The sequence below is a fragment of the Aulonocara sp. 'chitande type north' Nkhata Bay genome, linkage group LG5, assembly GCF_057382095.1.
Source record: "Aulonocara sp. 'chitande type north' Nkhata Bay isolate Kocher_YH1m ecotype deep benthic linkage group LG5, A_spYH_male_GT1.1, whole genome shotgun sequence".
Lineage (NCBI taxonomy): Eukaryota > Metazoa > Chordata > Actinopteri > Cichliformes > Cichlidae > Aulonocara > Aulonocara sp. 'chitande type north' Nkhata Bay.
Window position 1 is genome coordinate 44,205,220 of NC_141348.1, and position 22,734 is coordinate 44,227,953.

Consider the following 22,734-nt stretch of genomic DNA (forward strand, 5'->3'; position numbering starts at 1 on the left):
CACAGGAGGGAAGTAAAAACACAGAAGAGCACACCAAGAGCTGACTTTCAAAATAAAGCAAAAGAGACAAGGGACAGAAAAATGAACAAAAAGCAACTAAGACTCCGTGCCAGGTTTCACTGACTAGTGTCCGTGGCTGTTTATTCAGAAGAAAACATGATAAATGTTTAAAGAATAAAGACAAATGTTAGAACAAAGCTATTATTTGGGAAAGCATTGGTTTGTTAGGAAAAAAAAGAATTTAAGGTCAATATTATTATTTGATCCCCATGGCGGCATATATAAACACTCGTCTTAGCAAAGCAAAATCAAATAAAGAAACACGAGTTTTACTAAATCAGTGCTGCAGCAGTCACAGCGCAGTGTCTCGGGACCAACAATGCAAACTAAATGCATTCAAAATACATTAAAATCAATCAACAAACAACCAAAAATTCTTCCAAATATTGCGTCACATTCACACAGGATGAAAGGAAAGAACGGTGGCACATTTTCACTGCTGTAAACTGGACTGTGGCACAGGACAGGCCCTGTGGTAGGTGTCTGTAAATAAGTACAGGCATGTTTCTATACAGGATTATGATGTACACACCTGCAACATTATTAGGTACACATGTTCAACTGCTCATTTTAACAACTATATAATCAGCCAATAACATGTCAGCTGTTTTAGACTTGGAGGTGTGGTCATGGTGACCTGCTGAAGCTCAAACATCTCTCATGTCTATCCAGTGTGCAGGAGTTCTCTGGGAGGAAATGTCTTGTTGACATCAGAGGTCAGAGGAGGATGGACAGACTGCTTTTAGTGATGTAAAGACAACAGGAACTTCTGCATTCTTACGACCAAAGAATGCAGAAGCGCTCAGTTCATCCCTGAAGCAGATGAGCTTCTTTCTTTCTTTTCTCTTTCTTTTCTTTTTTTTTTAACTTCAGCAGAAGAGGAAGAGCAGGAAACCGGGGCTATAATCACACAGACTGACCAGAACTGGAGACTCAATTTTTTTTTTTATGGTTTTCTTATTTGTTTCTTTGTATTTCTTTCTTTTTTCTCTTCTTTAAAGTGTTAGGTGTAGAATGATTTGATTTAATAAAAAGAGATCATAGGCAAGCTGGATGTGATCTGCCAAGCTGTCATGAAAACAGTGGGAGGACCTCAGTTAAACTTCTTTATGATTGGGGGGACTTTTTAAGGGGCCCACACTCGTTCTGCCCCTGCACATTATTATAAACTGAACAACAGGCTCCATCTGTGAGGAGACTGCTGCGGCTCAGAGGGCTGCTGGCCCTTTAAGACTCTTCCGGTCAACAGAAGGATTTTATTTTGTAAGTTACACTAACTAACCAAAGGCTTTTATGTTGAGGAGTGCGTAATGGCGGGCGGGGGGTAGGAACGACACTTTTTGAAATGTCCTGATGACTTCTTGTCACTAACATTTGGAAAAGTATGAAATATTTTAAAGTATACGAGTCTTTCTATAAGAAACCAATAGCTTTTACTTTGAAAGTTTGATATCATGGCACCCACCACCCTTTGTGATACGTAATGAAAAGTTTTCATAATTTTTCAAGCAAAAACGTATATTTTCTGGTTTCAGCTCCATTGACGGGACGGTTTCAATTTTTTTGACATACTGCTGGCCCTTTTAGACTGCCCCGGTCGCCATGGTGACAACCAGGAAGCAAAACTGATTCTCTTTAGCATGTTGACATCTGCGGTTCATTTGGGCCTTTTCTTCATCTTTCTGCTGACCTCCACCGACTGCGAGCCCTCTGAAACACGGACAGGTGAGCCCCGAAGCAGCGGAGCTTTTCCGCTTCGGTTTGTTTTAGCCTGAAATCACCGACAGTGCTTGGCCGTCGGTTAGCTGTGGAGCTTTTAGCCTCTGTGCTAACTGGATCCAGCGGCGGTGCCGTCGCTGTCCGTGGTGCTGACAGAGCGCGCACATCTGCAGCTGCAGCACTGACAGCTGTCCTCCTGATCCTTTCATTAGACTGCAGGACTAGGCCCAGGTTTAGCTTTATTTGTCCGAGCTGTACGGCGCGTAAAGAAGCGTTCAGAAACCACAGATCAGCTGTAGAACAGAAGCGGGAACTCACCTTGTGTGGCAGACAGGTCACTCACTTCAGACCTCTCATTTGTTCTTCCAGACGATGAGCGGGACCCCTGACGACACCAAGCCTGTGAACTTCACTGTCAAAGCTCCGGTCTACCTGCAGATTGGAGATGCCAAAGCAGACACGGCTCACTCCGGTGTCTGTGTCGTCGACGTCAACCTCCCGTTTGGAAAGCCTGTTAATGTAAGCAAACGCAGAGAGCCCCCGAGTGCCTCACATGATCAGTTACCTACAGCATCCTCCATGTTTTTTGTCTGACATCCTCCTGAGGCTTTATCAACTTCTATGCTTTCTTCCATTTGTGCAACATCTCTAAAGTTAGAAACATCCTGTCTCAGAGTGACGCTGAAAAACTAGTTCATGCATTTATTACTTCCAGGCTGGACGACTGTAATTCATTATTATCAGGATGTCCTAAAAACTCCCTGAAAAGCCTTCAGCTGATCCAAAATGCTGCAGCAAGAGTCCTGACAGGGACTAGAAAGAGAGAGCAGATTTCTCCTGTTTTGGCTTCCTGTTAAATCCAGGATTCAAAATCCTGCTCCTCACATACAAGGTCTTAAATAATCAGGCCCCATCTTATCTTAATGACCTTGTAGTACCATATCACCCTATTAGAGCACTTGGCTCTCGCTCTGCAGGCCTACTTGTTGTTCCTAGAGTATTTAAAAGTAGAATGGGAGGCAGAGCCTTCAGTTTTCAGGCCCCTCTTCTGTGGAACCAGCTTCCAGTTTGGATTCAGGAGACAGACACTATCTCTACTTTCAAGATTAGGCTTCAAACTTTCCTTTTTGCTAAAGCATATAGTTAGGGCTGGACCAGGTGACCCTGAATCCTCCCTTAGTTATGCTGCAATAGACGTAGGCTGCCGGGGGATTCCCATGATGCATTGAGTTTTTCCTTTCCAGTCACCTTTCTCACTCACTATGTGTTAACAGACCTCTCTGCACTGAATCATATCTGTTATTAACCTCTGTCTCTCTTCCACAGCATGTCTTTATCCTGTCTTCCTTCTCTCACCCCAACCAATCACAGCAGATGGCCCCGCCCCTCCCTGAGCCTGGTTCTGCTGGAGGTTTCTTCCTGTTAAAAGGGAGTTTTTCCTTCCCACTGTCGCCAAAGTGCTGCTCATAGGGGGTCATATGATTGTTGGGTTTTTCTCTGTATCTATGAAGCGCCTTGAGGCGACTTTTGTTGTGATTTGGCGCTATATAAATAAAATTGAATTGAGTCATGATGATCATAATAGTAGGTGTCTGTCTCCGGCTCCAATCAAAGAACCAATCAACAGCCAGAACAAGAAGGATGTTGATGCGCTGACACACAGTGGAGCTGAAGGATGTTTTTGTAGGTAAAAGAAAAGCTGCAGACAGAGAAGCTAATAATTAATTAATTATGGGTGATCGTGGCTCAAGAGTTGGGAGTTCGCCTTGTAATCGGAAGGTTGCCGGTTCGAGCCCCGGCTTGGACAGTCTCGGTCGTTGTGTCCTTGGGCGAGACACTTCACCCGTTGCCTACTGGTGGTGGTCAGAGGGCCCGGTGGCGCCAGTGTCCGGCAGCCTCGCCTCTGTCAGTGCGCCCCAGGGTGGCTGTGGCTACAATGTAGCTTGCCATCAGCAGTGGGTGAATGTGTGGATGACTGGATATGTAAAGCGCTTTGGGGTCCTTAGGGACTAGTAAAGCGCTATATAAATACAGGCCATTTACCATTTACCATTCAATCTATAAAAATAATGAAAACACACAACAGAAGGCTTTTATTTTGTAAGTTATGCCTGTTAAAGGGCTTTTGCTTAGGCAGCAGTTGTCTTTCTCTCCGTTGGTGCTCCAGTGGATGATGAGTCACACCTTAAATACTGATCCGTGGCTGTTTATTGTTCACGTTGACTGTAAAATGTCCCCCATCAATCTCAGTTGAGTGATTTGCAGTTTTGCACATTAACAGTCATGAAGCAGATCTCGCCTCACTGTTAGTCAGTGGTGTTGGTGTCGGCTGTTACGCAGCTGTATGGTTTATAAGGCCTGAGAAAACGCTGCGTCCAGGCTGACACAATCGACTTTCTCACATCACCTGCATTACTGAACATGCATCCAGACACTCTTAGATACTTTTTACTGTTTGTTCACATGTCTTAGACAAAATAATGACACGATTTCACAATAAGATATTCAGTAACAGTAATTATTACGTGCAGCCTGACTTTGTTTGTGTTCGTTATTGGAAGTGAATTTTCTGCTGCTGGAGAAAGACGTCACTAAAGTTCTGTTTGTTGTCTTTTGCCCCCAGAGCAAAGTTAAAAACCTGAAAGCAGCAGAACATCCCTCCATCTGGGCCTCTCAGCAGCAGCGCACGCACTCACAGCATTTGTTTAAATAGAGAGCTGTGCTCCTGTCTTGGGAGCGACTTCAAACATTTTGGGTGCTGACCCACTTTTCAGCATTTAGTCCTAATTTAAAGTCGTCTTTAATGCAGAGTGACTCCTCATTAGCTCAAAGCTGCGAGCTTCAAAGGCGTCTGCCTGGAGCCACTAATGCACAAAGGAGTTTTCAGCAGCGAGCTGTGCGCTCCGTTTAGGCCTTAATGCAGAGATTTGGCAGATACAGCGTTTCTTAGATAATAGGTTAAGACCCAGAATGGACGGGAGGCATTTCCCTTCCAGGCCCAGCGTGGTTTAATGAAGTTTCACTTCATCCAGCACATCACCAAGGAACTTTCTTTTATTCCTGTCAGCAGCCCTGTGTTCCAGTCAGAAATGCAAAATACAAATCAAGTCACAATTTAATGTTTCTTTTAATCAGATTATAACATCAGATAAAGCTAACATCCAAAGCTTTTGTTCTCGTGACTGTGACTAGAAGACCTGAAGGACAAGCTGAGGCGAGCCGCGGAGGCTGAAGGGAAAAGTTGAGAGTATTTAATGAGGAGTGCTTCTGGAGTTTAGCGTCTCTCTGTGTGGAAGGTTTTTACATATATGCACTCACAGATTAAAAGGAAGCCCTTATTAAATAATATTTCCCATTAAAGTGATCTCGAGCCCTGAGGAGGTCAAATTTCTGCAGATTTTTTCTGATATTCGTGCTGAATCCAACACATCTGCTGTCATTAGTTCTGGTTTTCAGTCTTTTTTAAATAGAAATTAAATATCTAAAATATCCGAGCTGTGCTGGGAGCTGATGTTTCTCCTGCATCACTGCGTTTCTTCCAGATCGAGGAGGTCACCTTTAAGAACTACTACACAGCCTACGTGACGGTGCGCCTGCTGAGGAGGAACCCCGAGCAGGAGGCCCCCGCCAAGTGGTGCACGGCCGTGAGAGACCTGCCCCTGATGGACAACCCCCACACTGAGGGGGGCTCCCAGGACTACTACACCATTCACCGGACGCAGGTGGGCTTCACCTCTTCTCACCTTAAATCTGGCTTTTCAGTCACTGCTACGGTTTAACGACAAAGCAGCCATAAACATATTCGACTGCAGAAACGCAAAACTGCTGAAGATTAAAACCTGAACTTTTCACAACACTTGATGATCAGTGTTTCCTGTTTAGCATCTGATAAGTTTGTTGTACAGAAACACGTCGTTTCCTCTGAGTTCAAACGTTACTCATTTCAAACCTGAATGTAGCTTGGAAATCATTCTGGCATCATGTCATCATAAACAATTTAAAAGGCATTTCTTTTTTATCTTAAAATGCATAAACCGGTTGTTTCCTACTGATCTGATCTCTCAGTCAAACCTTCCCAGCAGGTCGTATATGAGGATGTGAGGGAACGCTGCAGGTCACGTGCTATTTTTCATTCAACTTGTTTTTAGTTTTTTATAATGTTGCATTCGTTTTTAGACAGTTTGTGCTTAGTTTGGACATGATGACTGACAACAGAGTAACCTGTCCTCACGCTGTCGGTGCATCAAAGAGCCACACCTGTTGTGATGACCTTTAACGCTGCAGGCGTGCTGAGGAGGAACCTTGACATCAAAAGTAGTTTTCTTTTATATCAGACCTTTTTTTAAACTCATCCCAAGGTCATTGTTAAATAATTAAGGAATGACCTCCATTAGTTAAAAGAAACTGCTGCACTTATGACACCAGGAGAAACTGAGACATCTGCTGCTGAGGTCTGTTTTCAGCGAGCTGAAATTCTGCAGTGCAGGAGGCTGGAGGCTCACAGCTCATATTGATCTCTGTCTATGCGCTTGTTTCGTTTTCCTGCAGGATTTTTTACTCTACCTTCCACACTCTGTTCAGGGTTAATATGGTTGTTTGGGTTCAGATACTGTTGTTGTGAGGAAGTGTGATGAACAGCGTCAGGCTCTTAGTGACAAAGGATGGTTTCTTACTCCACCTCTGAAACATGGACGTCACTGACTGGTTCTCCTGCTCTCTGTGCAACAAACATCTCCCTGGATGTAAACATGATAACGGTGTGTGTTTAAAATGTATCATTGTCCTCCACAGTTTTAGACGTAAGACAATTCTCAGCTCATAACAAAACTCACATCAGGAAAAACATCATCACTGAACCTGCAGTTCCTCTACCGTCCAGCAGAGGCTCCAGCCGAGAGTCGGTCTCCCTAGACTCTACATATTACCCTCTCATCTAAACATGGTCTCATCTAGTACCAGAAACCAGCTTGGCATTAGCCAAAACACTAACGCTGACCCTTTGATATAAAGATCAGTGACCGTGATGACTCAGCCAGCAGAAATGAAGCTTTCAGCCAGCTGCAGGACAGGAAGTCAAAATATATGAGAAGCTGATATCACATGTCTGAATTATACCAGATGTGTTTGAGACCAAAGGGGCAAAAATGTTTCTCCAACTAATCACGCCAGGTGTGATCAGGTGTTACCTGCAGTATTACAGGTAGTGGCCCTACACAAAGCAGTGTGACAACCCACCAGAGGTTTAGAAAGGCCCTGCAGGTCAAAGTTTGGGAGCAGCTCTGTAAAGAAACGAGAGGAAACGGGCCGCAGAGCAGCGTCTCGTTAGCCGCTCTGCCTCCTCGCTTCTGATGGCAGAAGTTGAGAAAACCGTGCCGCCTGTTGTGCTGCCAGACCGAGCTGCTGTGCCTCTGCTAATGACAGGAGGATTAACCGCAATCGTCAGATCTGTAGATCGATGCATCCCGCTGGGCATAAAAACCACCACAGCCGGCTCCAGTTTGTTTTCCCTCTCAGCTGCGGTGGCGTCGAGCCAGCCGGCTCCCTGAGAAACTCACAATAAGTTTGTAAGTTTGGAGACAACACACAGTGACTTATTCTTCATTTCCTCTGTTAAATCTCCATGCAAATAGAGCCAGGTGGTGAATGGAGATTTCATTTTTGTTTACTTCAGTCGGCACTGCGAGGCTGATGAGTTTAAACGGTAACTGTGATAGCATAAATTATGTTCAGTCACTTCTTATGGGTTTAGTGTTCGTCACATTTAGCCTTGAGGGAGATTCATTGTGTTCTGTTGCTGCACTGATTTTTGCACCTCGTCGGGACTCAAAGGACTCGAATGATTTGAAGAAATGTTGGCGAAAACGTTCTGATCAGAATCACAGCAGCTTCTGGTTCTTCAACAACTTTGGTCCATGTTTTTGTATTTTGTGTTATACCAGTGGCCACGGATGGGAGGCGGCCACACCCTTGGGTGGGTGGATGGATGATGGGTGGATGGATGAGTGGATCATGTATTCTGATGAGCCGGTTTTCCTCTGCTGTTGTTCGTGCCTCAGATGCAGGTGGAGCCGGATCACGTGGTGTGTGCGCGGCTGATCCTGAGGCAGCCGTCCTTGGCCTGGTTAACCTTCAGCCTTGAAGACATTAAAATATTTCCTCACACGGAGCCGGTGAGTTTGTCTAATGTTGTCATTAACGTGCAGCGGAGTCAGGAGTGCAGGAAGGTAAAGTGACATTAATCACAGACTCAGTGAGAGAGCATATAACTCAGGCCCTCAGGTAACATCAGCACGCTGTCACTTTGAAGGGAAACGTCAGTGCTTCTTCCAGTCCAACCCAGCATCACAACACCATGACTGTGCAGGAGAGGGAGGAGAGTCAAAGTTTCAGTAACTCCTCACAGCACGGGCAGATGGGCGATATTTGAAGTTGAGGTGGAGGATGTTTTGTTGACCCCGCCTGGCACTCTTTAGCTGCTAAATGCTTCTCTGTGTTTACACTGTGTCTGCTGAGCAGCTGCGCTCACAGGGCCTTTTTCTGGCTCTCCCAGAAGGTTTAAACCAGTTTGAACTCCACTGATTCGCAGCAGTCAGTGGACCACATTGAAGGAAATGTGTGAGAAGGTGGAGCAGTGGTGCCAGCCCTTCTATCGTGATTTGAACTGGAACACCTCACAGCTTATACACGGTGCTCACATGCTAATAAATGATCCCTGCGAGTGTCAGCTGCTCCGGTCAGAGACGTTATTAGATGATAAATGGTGATAAAATCTATCAAGAACATAAAAATCTAACAGTACATCAGACAAATGATGAAGATGCAGGTTAATCTGGTGATTTCTGGCACAGAGCGGTAAATGAATGATTTTGTCTCTGAGCGCGCTCAGTGCTGCTGTTTGGTTCTGAGGTGACGGCTGCACATTAGAGCTGAGACACTTTAAACTGGGTCCATTTAAACATTAAAGCTTCTGGTCCCACAGGAAGGACAGGTGCAGATCACAGTGAATGAATGTGATTGGCTGATCAGGTGTTCTTGGTGTGTGCTGCGTGTTTCCAGCAGTGTGACGAGACTCAGCAGCAGATCAGCATCAAGCAGAGCGACTTTGAGACGTTTTCTAAAGCCCGGGTTAAACACACAGAGCTGGAGCTTCATTCTGTGGGTTTAGCAAAGTTTACCTGGTTTACCTTCCACAGGTAAAACCACCCAACATGCTGTAAATAATTGCATCCGGCTGATTTTAACGGCACCCTGAACATAGGTGATGTGTTAGTTGCCGTGGTGATTCTGGTGAAAAAGTCATGCACTGTATTGCACGGGCCACGTGCTGAGGATTGAACTGACGTCAGAATCAGAAATAAACCGCAGTGGTTCCTGCAGCTGTGGGTTGGATCGGTGGGGGGGTGTTGGGGTTTGCTGTTGAACCACCAGCAGGTGGAGCCAGAGTGAGAACTGAAGCAGAGATCCAACTGAACAACAAAGTAACAGAAACTCGACTGCAGAGTTTAACAAACGCTCTTCCTCCTTCCAGGACCCAGAGAAGGAGGTTTCTGATTGGCTGTCTGACCTGACCCTCACTGACCAGCACCCCGATCTGGAGGTACGCACCGTGTTTCTGTCTACACGAGGGCGCCGAGCTTTGAGAGCCTGATGGGAGTTTGCTGCATATTTCTCAGTTTTCATACTTAAATTCAATTTCAGCTTCTTCAGGGCTGAAACGCAAATGAGGGTTTTATTATTCTGCAGCTCGTCTTCCTCTGGGCTCTGATTTGTTTTTGATAAGCTTCCAAATGAAAGAAGCTTTTCTTACTTTTTGTCTGTGACTCCGGAAAAACAAACTATTAAAAAGGCAAAAAGCAAATCCAGCTGAACAAAGAGTTTAGTTTAGTTGGAACAGGAGGAAGGATCAACGAGTTCTGGCTGACCTCAGGCTCTCATAGCCTCTAAGCTCACTTACAGGTTACCTCTGTGACACGTTTTTAACTGTGAGTCAGGAGCAGAGCTTTTTATTGCTGTTGAAGAAACAAACTAACCGATGGAGGCAGCAGTAAACCGGCAGGTCCAGCTGCTCCTGCTGATCCAGAGTCAGGTCACGGTGGCTGCAGATAAGCCGTCCTTTCCCATGGCGATGGTTTCCAGCTCCCGGGCCAGATGAGATATGAAACTGTGTCCTCGGCCTCCTTCAAGCAGAGGCAGAGGATACTGATCTGATTGCTGAACCAGCTCTGCCTCACTCCTCGCCTCATCTCCAAGCCCAGACGCTCGTGTGACTGTGGAAAATAACATCACCGCCTCTGTCAGCGCAGTCTGGCGGCTTCAGCTTAACCAGCAGAAACACGTCTAACAGATGGCCCCGCCCCTCCCTGAGCCTGGTTCTGCCGGAGGTTTCTTCCTGTTCAAAGGGAGTTTTTCCTTCCCACTGTCGCCAAAGTGCTTGCTCATAGGAGGTCATATGATTGTTGGGGTTTCTCTGTCTGTGTTATTGTAGGTCTACTGTACAATATAAAGCACACTGAGGCCGCTGTAGCTGTGATTTGGTGTTATATAAATCAAACTGAATTGAATTCGCATCACCGACGTCCGTAGCAGAGCATTTGGTGCTCATCAGTGACGCGGTCTGATTACCAGCAGGTTAAAGAGACGCCAGCGAGTGCGTTTACTTCCTGATGACATGGGCTTTTGGCGTCTCAGATGCTCGTGTGGTCGGGGTTTTTTTGTTTGGTCATGTGACTGAGTACGTGAGTTCTGATTTCTATTAATTGATTTAATTCAGAGCTTCAGCTTCAAATGTTAACTATGATCCAGGAAGGAGCATGATTGTGTCCCCGTGTGTCCCTCAGGGCCTCCCTGACCCGCAGACCGTATCCTCCAGCATCCAGCAGATGTGGGCTCTGACTGAGGTGATGCAGACCAATCAGACGACAGCATCCATCGGACGGTTCGATGTGAGTGAAACACACAGTCAGCCTCATCTGTCCTGTAATGAGTGTGTTCATGATGGAGGTGATGTAATAACATTTGGCCGTTAGCTCGTTTTTCATGTTCTCAGAGATGATGAACATTTTAGTTTATCAAATGATCTGAAATGACATTTTTGTGAAGGCACGTGTGTGTGTGTGTGTGTGTGTGTGTGTGTGTGTGTGTGTGTGTGTGTGTGTGCGTGAGCGCGTGAGCGCGTGAGCGCGTGCGTGCGTGCGTGCGTGCGTGTGTGTGAGCGTGCGTGTGTGAGCGTGCGTGTGCTGTGTGTGTGTGTGTGTGTGTGAGCATGTGTGCGTGTGAGCGTGTGTGTGTGTGTGAGCATGTGTGCGCGTGAGCGTGTGTGTGTGTGAGCGTGTGTGTGTGTAATCACGTGTGTGTGTGTAATCACGTGTGTGTCATTAGAAATGAGAGCAGAGTGATGATGGTGGTTCTCTGTGCTGCAGGTGGATGGATGCTACGATATCAGCCTGCTCTCCCTGACATAAAGAAGTTGGTGTGTGTGTGTGTGTGTGTGTGTGTGTGTGTGTGTGTGTGTGTGTGTGTGCTGTAACAGCATGAAGAGAAAGTGCTGACAAAGACAGGACGTCTCATCTCTGCTCGTCACGCTGAGGTCATTTCCTGTCCTGATGCGATGCTGTCACAGAGTTTCAGTCTTCGCTGTAATGTGTATTTATTAAACTGAGAAGACCTGCGCGTCCTTCAAGTACCTGTATCAAAGACTCATTCACTAATAAAAAAATAAAGTAACACATCGTCTCCTGTGTTTGCGTGTGATTTCATCTTCAACCTCAACTCTTCTTTACATTTAAAACGCTCCACACTGTGCTGGACTCACACTCACAGTGATGATGTCAGCTGAAGAACATTTTTGGTTCTTTCTGTAGTTCTGTAACGTGTTGATGGTTCCACTGAGCTGGAGAAAGATCATCGAACCTGTTGAAATGAGAATGACAATAGAAATGAGTCACTGCAGATAAAAAGCGAGGTCTTTCATTTTTATGTTCACACGAATAAACGCAGGTAGAAAATGTTGAAGTCAGCCCAGTAGGTTTGTTTGGCCTTCGTTTCATTCTGAGCTCACATGACTCGGGAGACAGACACTATCTCTACTTTCAAGATTAGGCTTCAAACTTTCCTTTTTGCTAAAGCATATAGTTAGTGCTGGACCAGGTGACCCTGAATCCTCCCTTAGTTATGCTGCAATAGACGTAGGCTGCCGGGGGATTCCCATGATGCATTGAGTTTTTCCTTTCCAGTCACCTTTCTCACTCACTATGTGTTAACAGACCTCTCTGCATTGAATCATATCTGTTATTAATCTCTGTCTCTCTTCCACAGCATGTCTTTATCCTGTCTTCCTTCTCTCACCCCAACCAATCACAGCAGATGGCCCCGCCCCTCCCTGAGCCTGGTTCTGCTGGAGGTTTCTTCCTGTTAAAAGGGAGTTTTTCCTTCCCACTGTTGCCAAAGTGCTGCTCATAGGGGGTCAAATGATTGTTGGGTTTTTCTCTGTATCTATGAAGCGCCTTGAGGCGACTTATGTTGTGATTTGGCGCTATATAAATAAAATTTAATTGAATTGAATTGAATGACTGTTTCCTGTTCGACCTTAAATTTCATTTGTTTGAGTGTTTGGAGCCTGACAGTGATAAGACTCAAAGCACAGGAAACAGAAGCTGATTGGCTCACAGAAGGCAGGCAGGAAGATGATTGGACCAGAGCGATGATGAGAAAACTGAGCATGACAGCGTGGGAACGCTGTGACGTGCTGCGTGAATGGCAAAGGACTGCACTCTGTGTGTAACTGCCCACTGTGGACACTTGGTGGCAGCAGAGCGTCATTTCTGAGCTCCTTAACCTCCCAGGACTTCCCGTCCACATATGTGGACGTCACATTTTGGGTTATTTAGACCAAAATACTAAATTTTGCGCTACAAGGGCCTGAATCCACTTATGAGGACAATATAATGCCACAAAAATCAGGTTAAAAAAAATCACGCCATTCTTTGTTTTTACATTAATCAGGTCCCAATCAGCCCAAATAGCAAAGAGAAATTAAAAATGCTGCCACGAAAGCGTTAAACCTGCTGCTTACTGAAGTCCCCGTGAGGACGATTTTACTCAGAGAGCTGAGGAGGACTGCAGACTGCCAGCATTGACTCAGTGAGGAAGGCGCTGACAGTATAAACATCAGGAAACATTAAAGTTTTCAGCTTCTCGTCATGATGTGATCGAGTCGGCTCGTTTCTCGCTGCTGGGCAATGAGCAGCTTTGCATGATTCACAGTTCAAAATAATCCTTCTTCATCTGATCCTCGACAACCCCTCATTATCATCTGAAACAAAGTGTTTTAGCTCCGCCCCCTTAAAGCCAATTTTCTAATTGAAGGTCAGATGAACAGCAGGTGGGTGGAGCTTCTGTGCCCGAGGGGCCCAGTTAGAGATATCCCCTCTCTGTGACATCATCCAGAGCCAAGCACAGAAAAGTCAGTCAGGGATGTCAGGAGAAAAATGACTTTGGGGCAAAAGAAAGTTTTGGAGTTTTTCCCTGACTGGTGAGACCTGGAAGGACTTTTCAGAAGTCATAAATCACCCACTGGAGGTTTTATTAGCGATACTGAATCAGCCCTGCGAGTTCACGCTTTCAGAAACGTCTGCATGTTTTTCACATCTTGTTGCCTCAAATCAATAAAAACGTATATTGCAGTGTTAGCTGTGCATGACTGAGGCCTTACAAAACAATATTAGTTTGGAGGTTTGTGGAGGAACATCACAGACTGTGTTTAGCAGCAGCTGCTGGCTGGAGTCCCTGCGGTGCTTTATACAATAAGGCAGCCTTATTTTAGCAGAACAACAGTGGCTCGGGGGGATTGTCCAACAGTGCAGACTGGAACCAAGACAATGAGCGCTGGGATTTTTTCTTCTTCTTGTTTTAATTTGCTGCAGCAGCCTGCTCTTTGTCATAGTTGGGTTTTGTTTTTCACTGAGGGGGATTTTGAAAACTACAACAGACACAAAGCAGGAAGAAGAAGAACGCAGCAGAGGACCTGAGGTCTCCACGGCTGGATTCAGAGGAGTGGAGAAAGGCCCGCTGTCTGCCTTCAGTGTGACGGAGGCCTGAGGCAGTCGACGGATGTGGTTTGAACGTTGGGAACAAATGAGTGAGGTGTTAGAGGAGGCTCCTGGGTGTCTTTGCAGAGACAGTAAATCCCCCCAAATAATCCTCCCTGCTGTCTCTGATGGGCTGAAATTCACAAAATGAACTTTATGCTTTTTTCAGTCAGACTCAAAATACAGCCTGAGACCAAAAACTCACCAGGAAAGAGTTTTACTGAGCAGGAGGCTCGTTCTCTCCTCACAGGCTTCTGCACAGTCACACCCAGAGGAGTCGCCCCCTGCTGGACGCAAGAAAGAACGCAGGTTTTTGACACACCATCATTGGCTCTACTTTTCAGAGCCGATAACGATAAAGAAACCAAACACTGACAGAGAGAGAGGAAGTGAAAGGCTGTGAGCGAATGCTGAGGAGGAGGAAGATGAAGAATGAAGAAATACCAGAGTGACCGAGCCACAGGGGGAGGGCAGATCTTCAGACACAGTAGATGGTGTTTTTAATACTATGTTAGTCTAATTTGGCTGTGTGGGGTCTACATGGACCTTCTGTGTTGTAAGTTACAATGACTGCACAGCCATTAAGGATCAAACTGGTTTCAGTTTTTTCTGTTTTTTCTCCCTCTGCTTGCTTCTTACTGTCTTTGAGGGACCAGCACTCCTGCTGCTGGACAGAAAGACATCAGTAAGTATCTTGGTTTTCCAATATATTAGCAACTGTCAGTGACATTTATATTAATCAGGCTGAACTTTAATCATACTTTAGATCAGCCTGTTTTACTTATTGTTTTATTTGTGCTTTGGTTTGGGGAAGTTGTTTCTTCACTGATCTTTTCCTGTCTTCTGTTATTAGACTTAAGATATGACTGCACGATGCTGTTGCTGTGACTCCAGTTAATTCTACAAGACATGCTGTGGAAGTAAGTAGGTAAACAATTAGTGTTGTACAGTCAGAAATATCAAGTTATTCTTCATACTGCAGACTTGTGTAAGTTGTCCTAACAGTCGTCTTAAGTTTGCTTTACTTAGTTTGTTTGAGTTCTGTGAACTAATTAGATTTTACAGCGTATGAAATGATGGAGAACAGGCAGAAAATAACTGTTTTTATGTTTGTTTCACTTTTTGTCTTTTGCATCTGATGTCATCATAAAACATGAGGACACATGAGGTAACTGTTTGTCCTCCTTTCACCACTGGATACAAAACTGAAGCTGTTCTGTAAACCAGAGCAGACGGAGCCAAAGATGATGTAAGAATGTGTAAGTAAAGCAGACGTGTGCGTGTGTGCGTGCGTGTGCATGTGTGTGTGTGGAATAAGTGGTGAGTCCTATCAGAGGAAAAGTGCACTTGATTAAAGGCGCACACGTCGTATCTTCTGGGAGGAAAGGGGGCAGTTCTGCGCCCCGCTGAGCTCCTGCTGAGTTTTATTTATTGCAGTTCAACATTTGGATTATAAAAGCTTGAGGGACAAACACACACAAACCTCACACTGTGTGCACATCTCTGAACGAGGACAACAACAAACCAGGAAACAGTCGAGTAAGGATCAGAGCGAGCGGTGAAGTTTAGCCAATAATATTTATAATAATACCAAACGAAGTCAAAGTGCTCCACAGAAAGAAAAGGCAGCATTGATACGAGTCAAACTAACACTGCTGCCCATCAAAAAGGTTCAAAGACTTTTAAAAGACAGTAAAGATGCTGCTCTGAGCTCAGAGGCAGTAAAATCATGATGTCAGGAAAACTGAAAAACACGAGAGCTGCTGTTGGACATCAGACAGACTCTGGTGTGAAACTGAAACACAGCTCAGGAGGAAAACGCAGCTGCAGCGCTGAAGCCTGATCTTACAACAGCAAACATCGTTTTCCATCATCATTTATGTCACAGCGGTGCTGCCAAACGAGCCTGCTGGTTAGTGTGGGTGGAGCCTGTAGGTGTACCTCTGCCTGCTGACTAGATGCTTCAGCTCTGAAAGTCTGTGAGAAGTTCAGAGTGAGATGGTGTAACGCATGTTCGCGCGTTCTCCTTCGTGATAAAGTTCGGTGGAAGCTCCTCGGCGTCGCGACTTTACTCCCGTCAGCAGGTTTGTTTCTGTTTGAGGACAAACCAGGACAAACACTGCCAGCATCTCACTGCTGGACCTCAGAAGTCCTCTTTTCCACAGATGCTGGGCATGAAAGTTTACTGCAGCACCTGGAGAACATGAATCATTTTATTGGAGCTGAAAGAAAATTGGACTCTTTTTTAGCTCAGTCTGACTCAAAGTGAGCGTCGGACCCAACAGCAGACTGGAGTCTCAGTGGTGCTTTAACTGGTTCAAACAAACGTATTTAATTATTTGCATTTAAATGGCCTGTATTTATATAGCGCTTTACTCGTCCCAAAGGACCTCAAAGCGCTTTACACATCCAGTCATCCACACATCCACACACACATTCACACACTGATGATGGCAGCTACGTTGTAGTCACAGCCGCCCTGGGGCGCACTGACAGAGGCGGAACTGTGCATGCCATTTTAATTGTACCCCCGTGTGTCCCTCACGTAGGATATTTTGCTGCCTCTGAGACATGAAATCTTAATAACTTTAACCATCACTACAAACTATGTTACTAAAATGGAAAAAAGGGGCAGATTATCCACGAATCAGAGGCTCCGATTACAAACAGATCGTGTAAAAAAAGACTTTAAAACAAAGCAGGAAAAAAAGTTTGCAAAGCGCTTCAGTGTTTGCTCCACTTAAAGCTGCACAAGCCTCGTATTAATAACGTGTTATTTGATTTTCCCCTCAGACTCAGCCTCTTCGTGCCCTGTGGAGAAACACGAGGAGAACGTATGAGCGCTGACCTTTACGCTGACATTTCAAAGAACAACCAGAGATCTCTGGTTCAGATACAGCAATAATACACATGTTTGTTCCCAGAGCACTTAGGGTAACGCAGCTTGTTGCTGAGGCTAAATGATGCATAATTAAAATGATGAACGTAATCATGTTGCTTTCCTCTGGGGCCGCGCGGCAAATCGTTTCTTCTCCTAATTGGAACACAGACGATTGGTTTTGTTTGGAGGGTGTGTGATTTGCGTCAGAGCTGATTCGTTCTCTTTGCTGCTGAAGACTTTTTCCTTTAATTCATTTGTTTTTCTTTTTGAGCAAATAGGAATACAAATAGCTTTCAGATTAATATGCCAGTCAATCTGCAGGGCAGCCAACACTTAATGGGGAAAAACTCAATTTAAACTTTCTCAGACTGGTGGCAATAATAGAATAATGCCATCAGCTCATGTGCAGCAGAATCCCAGATAAATGGGGAGAGTTTGCCAGATTCAACAGGCAGATCATCCAGAATGAGATTTCCATACCAGATCAGTTGGGTTCACAATGATGGCCACGAGAGAAACGGTGCATGAGGAGCAGAGGAGTATGTGAGGGTGGTGCAGGTGTATGAGGACAGAGAGACAGTGGTGGGGTGTGCAGCAGGAGTGGCAGGTGGGTTCAGGATGGGGGTAAAGCTAGCGAAGGTGGATGAGCTTAAATACCTGGAATCAACCGTCCAAAGCAACACAAGAGAGGTGAATAAGAGAGTGCAGGCAGGGCGGAGTGGGTGGAGACGAGGGAGGATTTGTAACAAGAGTGAAAGGGAAGGTTTACGAGATGGTAGCGAGACCTGGTGTGGTGGGTGGAAGCACACTGCAGGTGGATGTCAAACATCTGGATTTATGGTGACGGACCAAATCCAAAAACCCGGATTAGCCCGTCAGGTGAAGGACCTCGTTGTGATTAGCAGTCACGTTCCTGTGGAGGCTAATTTCACTGCACAAATAACCCGAGCACCATTTCAGCAGGAATAAAAAGTACTCTTTGAAAACTCTGCCTGTGTCCCATCAAAGTTCAAGTTCAGCCCAAGTCGCCCGAGAGCAAATCACGGGCCCTCTGGAAAGTTTCGCTGTGTTCCTGTTCAGTCGCCTTCAGGATGGAGCGATGCACATCATCCACGAGGTACGCCAAGCACGCAGCTGCTGGACGTGGTGAAGACAGAACGTGGACAGGTTTGGATTCCTGAGAGCACAGAAACGTCACCAAGTGCTGGGTGCGATTATTCAGAGCTTTATGGCTCCGTCACATCTGACGAGACCATTTGCATCTCCTTTATTTATGTGCAGCGGTGACTAAGTGCAGCTGCTCAGACGCCTCCAAATGTGCTCTCTGATTCTGACGCTGTATTAATTTAACACTAAATGGGGTTATTTGTGCAAACAAGCCATCCAGCGTCCCCAAGCAGAACAAGCAGGGAAAAAAAACACATTTTCAAGCTGCAGGGTGGAAACAGAACAATCAAATCATGCATCATGTAAGAGGGGAGAGACAGCAAACTCCCGGAGAGCACATTCCTGCACGACGAGCAGCAAACGTGGCTGATGGAGCCGTGAAATGTGTCATACATGTGTGTCACAGGCCAGACTGAGGGAAACAGTGACGCAACAAACACTGCAAGAGGAAACACGACACCAAACTACGCTGATCTATGATTAGTGTCCAATTACACCTCTATTACACCAAAACACCGGAAAACCGCTTGTTTCAGAGAGAGGGCGGACTGAGGAGCCAAGCTGAGGCCCAGGATCAGACAAAGAAGGATTATTTCCAACTATACATCATCCAAAGCTGCTCAAGAATGGAAATAGATAGAGATGGGCACATCCTGATTAGCTAACAAGAATCAAGCTTGGTCTTGGCCCAATGCGACACGATATGGCTCAATGACACAATCAAAACAGTCCAAAACCAGAAAAGCCGGCAGAAATAAATCAAACACACAGAATCGTCACAAAGCTCGAGCAGGTAAAAGAATCAAACAGCAGGTGTCAGTGAGAGAGGAGAGTTTCTGCAGCAGGAATCATAAAGAGCTCTTTACTGATGCAAACGTTGCTGGAAACAGAAAATGAGTCAAAGGGTGAAGCTGCATGAATCAAGGTTTAACTTTAAGTTTCAAGGATGCTTCCGTGAAGAATTCGATGCAACGACTCTACAGATGCATGCAGCTCCAGGTTAGAGAGGAGGGGGTTTAGGAAGGACACTGTCAGCACACCAACGGCTACTTTCTTTGCATAAATGCTAACTGAATGAGACACAGGTGGAAAGCTTTCAGGTAATTGGAGAAAAGACAAAGACAGGAAACGCACTTGGAGAAATATTTAGCAAAATAACACAAAGCGGAAACCAGACAAGGGAAAGCTGGAGACACAATGATCGTGTGAACATTAGAAACATGAAATCACAACAGGAGCAAAACCCCAAAATCATCAGAAGATTCTGGATCAGAGCTCAGTCTTTCTTTTTCTGTCAGAATCCAACATTTGTGATGATGTTGTTATTTCTCTGCATCAGTACAGACATAAAGATAAATGTGCCGTACCTGTTGGTATTGTCTGCCTGTTGTGTTAAGTGACAGCAAAGAAAGAGTCTGAACCTAATTCTGTGTTTGCGTACACGTGGAAGTTGATTCTGTGTATCTGGTCGTTCTCAGAGGGAGAAACGTTTCATCCTCCAGGTGTCTTCTTCAGTCTCAGCTGTCTGCAGGTTTCCAACCTCCAAACTCTGTCAGTGAACAGCTGATGTCTTTTAGGTGCTTGCTTGTGAGGTGGAGGGTGTTGCACCAGCAACCTCTGGACACCCGCTGGTTTCTGCAGTGGCAGAAATTCAGAGCAAACACATTTCACCGTCCTATTTTTACTGCAGTATGACTGAGCTGAAGGTGATATTAACTTCCTCCCACATGACAAAAAAGCAGACTGTTATTAAAATTAATGCAAATAGAAAAAAGCCTCTTTTTTATTGCCTCTTTCTTCGTCCTGGTCCGTTCAGACTTTACGGTCTGCCTCCTCGCCGTCTCAGCGTCATTCAGAGCTCCAGGAAGGTCACCCCTCAGGAACAGAGGCGTCCCGCCTGGATTGATGCTTTCATTTCCACATACTTACATGTACTGTGTTACTGTAGCTGCGAGGTGAGGCCATGCTGCTGGAAGATAATTTGACAGCTAGATCTTTTCGGGGATTGAAGCCAGGCCTGATCGATGTGGCAGGCAACCTCATTAGGAGCCTCCTGCTGAACACTCACCGTGAGGAGGAGATGACAAACAAGGCAAAGTGTGTGACGCACATACAGGAGCTGAAGTGATCCTGCTTTTCTGTTTACACACACGCACAACTCTGCATCAGACACACAATTATGTACACAGATTGGAGATGGCACGATACCTCTTTTTTATGTCCGATACCGATATCATGAATTTGGATATCTGCCGATACTGATATGAATCCGATATAGAGCATTTTATAATCAATAAAACAGTTTTTTTATATCTTGCTGCATTTTGTATAAGTTCATACTCAAGTTTAAAAAACTAAACTAAAGCTATTCTGTTAAACCTGTATGCAAGAAATACACTGCAGCCAAAATATGTCACAGATCAGCAAAACTGATCAATCTAACAAACGTAAACCTGCAGCATCCTCCCTATTCTGGTGTTTTACTTAGTGGAAATATTAAGCAACCTAACTAACAGGGTTGCACACTCTGAGCAAAAAAAATAAATAGGGAACCACCCCCCACCCCCCACCTCGTGATGCTTAATCGACGTAATCAACCTTAATTTAATGCACATGTTAAAAAAAATGCACAGAAATCAATTATTTTTCTACAGTAATTAAATAGATTCAACATCTTCCTTCAGCAGAACTGCAGACTGCACAGACGGTTCCCAAAGGAAAAAGTACTACAGCTTACTGGGGTATATTAGACTTAACAGTTACTATATACAGTGATGGACTTCTATACATTTTACATCAGATGAAAACTTCCGTTTTAAGATTCAGATAATTATTTATTAAAAGCTCGACATGAAAATTAGAATGAAAAGTAATTATCTGTGCCCCCTTTCATGCCCTACCTGCCCCCCTGCACAGTTACGTCAGCTCCGTAGAAAAGGATCCTGGTGTAGAAAGTAATATTAGATACATTCTAACAGCTTTTCAAGCTTAAAGATGCTGCTGTTGCTTTACTTCTCTGGGATGAAAGTGACTGTCTGCCAAAAACTGATTGCTGGTATTTAAAAGTAACTTGTTGGGCTATAATATGTGAAACACATGTCAAATGCTTCCCTCATGGACGACATAAAGTCATCTGGAGCCACAAACAACATTCGTGTAACACGGTGGAAGCCACAATCAGTTTATGGCAGTGACTTTTATATAACCTTTATTTATGCAGTTAAAAAAATCTAATTAACATTAAAATGTCTTTTGTCAGAGTAAGTTGGCCAAGAGCACAGCAGCAAATATTACAATAGTTCTGTAAAATATTTTAAGTGGGGACAAAGGACCGGAGTGGTTATAATGTAAGTAACACAGAGTTGCAAAGATACTTGAAAAACAGATAATTTGTTAATTCTATATATAACCTCTCTGTAAACGCTGTTCACCGAAGTCTATTTACCAACATACGTAAAGATATTACACATAAAAAATACACGGAAACATTGGGAATCAGTTTTTGGAAGCACGTAGCTGCTGTAAATGCTCAGCCAGACCGCCGACAGCTCTCGCACGCCACAGCCGCTCTATCACGAGACGCATACTGGGAGGTGCTTTTGTCATATTTAATGGATCGATTACATTTTTTATTCCTCTCCGATATCAGATCCAGTCATTTAGGTCAGTATCTGACTGATACCGATACGTAATGTCGGGTCGGTCCATCTCTAACACAGATTACATAAAAACAGCCAGAAAAACCACAACATCTGTCTGTCTCTCACACACACGCGCGCACACACACACACACACACACACACACACACACACACACACACACACACACACACACACGTCACACGCGCGCGCGCACACACACGCGCGCACACACACACACTACATGAACACCTCCCAGTTTAACCTCCCAGGTGTGATTTGAGCTTCGTGCAGAATCAGGATGGTGTTCAACAAACAGGAGCTGCTGTTTAAGAATCTGATGCTTTCTTTGCTCTGCGGCGTCGAGGCCGTCAGGGAAACAGGAAACAGCTGCCGTCTCGTTTACTTCCCCACAAACACACAGCAGCACGTTTCAGGTGACACCAAACACCTCATCACTGTTTCACTGCATTTCAAGCATTACGAGCTTATTGTTATTCTCCAAAGAGCATGCGTTCACAATCAAGCGTCATGCTGTAATGAGGGGCGGAGCTAAACTTTGCACACAGAGGAGGCGGAGCATTCTTTCAGGGCTAAACTGTAAAACAAGGAGACAACCCCCAAAGCAGGAATGGTGTTTCAGGTGGAGACACTGACATCGTCATGCCCTCCTCATCTTTCTCGCTGTTTGTAACTAGTCTGCATTTGACCAGAGTCGGTGTCACTGCTGGGAGGATGAGGCCACACCTGGCCAGGTACACACACACCTCGTTTTCAACGGTTGATGAAACAGAACTTGTGTGTTTGAAAAGATTAAATCTACATTTGGAACTTTCCGCCATGTTCTCACAGCAGGTGATGAACTCGAGTACTGAAACTGTAAAATACATTAACATCCAAACTTTGTGCAGCTGCATAATGCAACAATAACATCGGGCACACCTGCACGTGCTTCAGCACATCGTTTGGAAACCCCTGCAGCGAGGTGAGTACAGGCCGCTCGCACAGATGTGTCTTCATTTCGTTATTGTGCTCCTGACCTGCAACACAAGCAGAACCAGCGTCTAGCTTGAACTGTACAGTAGGTCCAAACATTTCACTGAGATGGACTTAAAAAGCATCTCTGTAGAGGAGCGGTGATACAAAGGCACCCTTCTAATTTTTGATTGGTTTACTTTTTGA

At 45.0% G+C, this 22,734-nt stretch overlaps 1 protein-coding gene across 4 annotated transcripts; it reads left to right on the top strand.

Annotated features, from left to right (window-relative positions):
* Positions 1–1,199: 1,199 nt before the first annotated feature.
* On the top strand, positions 1,200–11,915 carry nicn1 (nicolin 1). 4 transcript variants are annotated; one of them, XM_086293756.1, is made up of 8 exons: positions 1,200–1,323; positions 1,596–1,785; positions 2,149–2,298; positions 5,322–5,501; positions 7,836–7,949; positions 9,308–9,376; positions 10,617–10,721; positions 11,199–11,915. In XM_086293756.1, exons 3-8 carry the CDS (start codon positions 2,152–2,154, stop codon positions 11,238–11,240), a joined length of 657 nt encoding a protein of 218 aa, XP_086149882.1. In that variant the 5' UTR covers positions 1,200–1,323; positions 1,596–1,785; positions 2,149–2,151; the 3' UTR covers positions 11,241–11,915. The 4 variants fall into 4 exon arrangements, with proteins under 4 accessions (XP_086149882.1, XP_086149879.1, XP_086149881.1 ...); XM_086293753.1 differs by having other exon boundaries at positions 1,306–1,442; XM_086293757.1 differs by lacking the exon at positions 1,200–1,323 and adding an exon at positions 1,426–1,442 and having other exon boundaries at positions 1,648–1,785.
* The last annotated feature ends 10,819 nt before the right edge of the window (positions 11,916–22,734 follow it).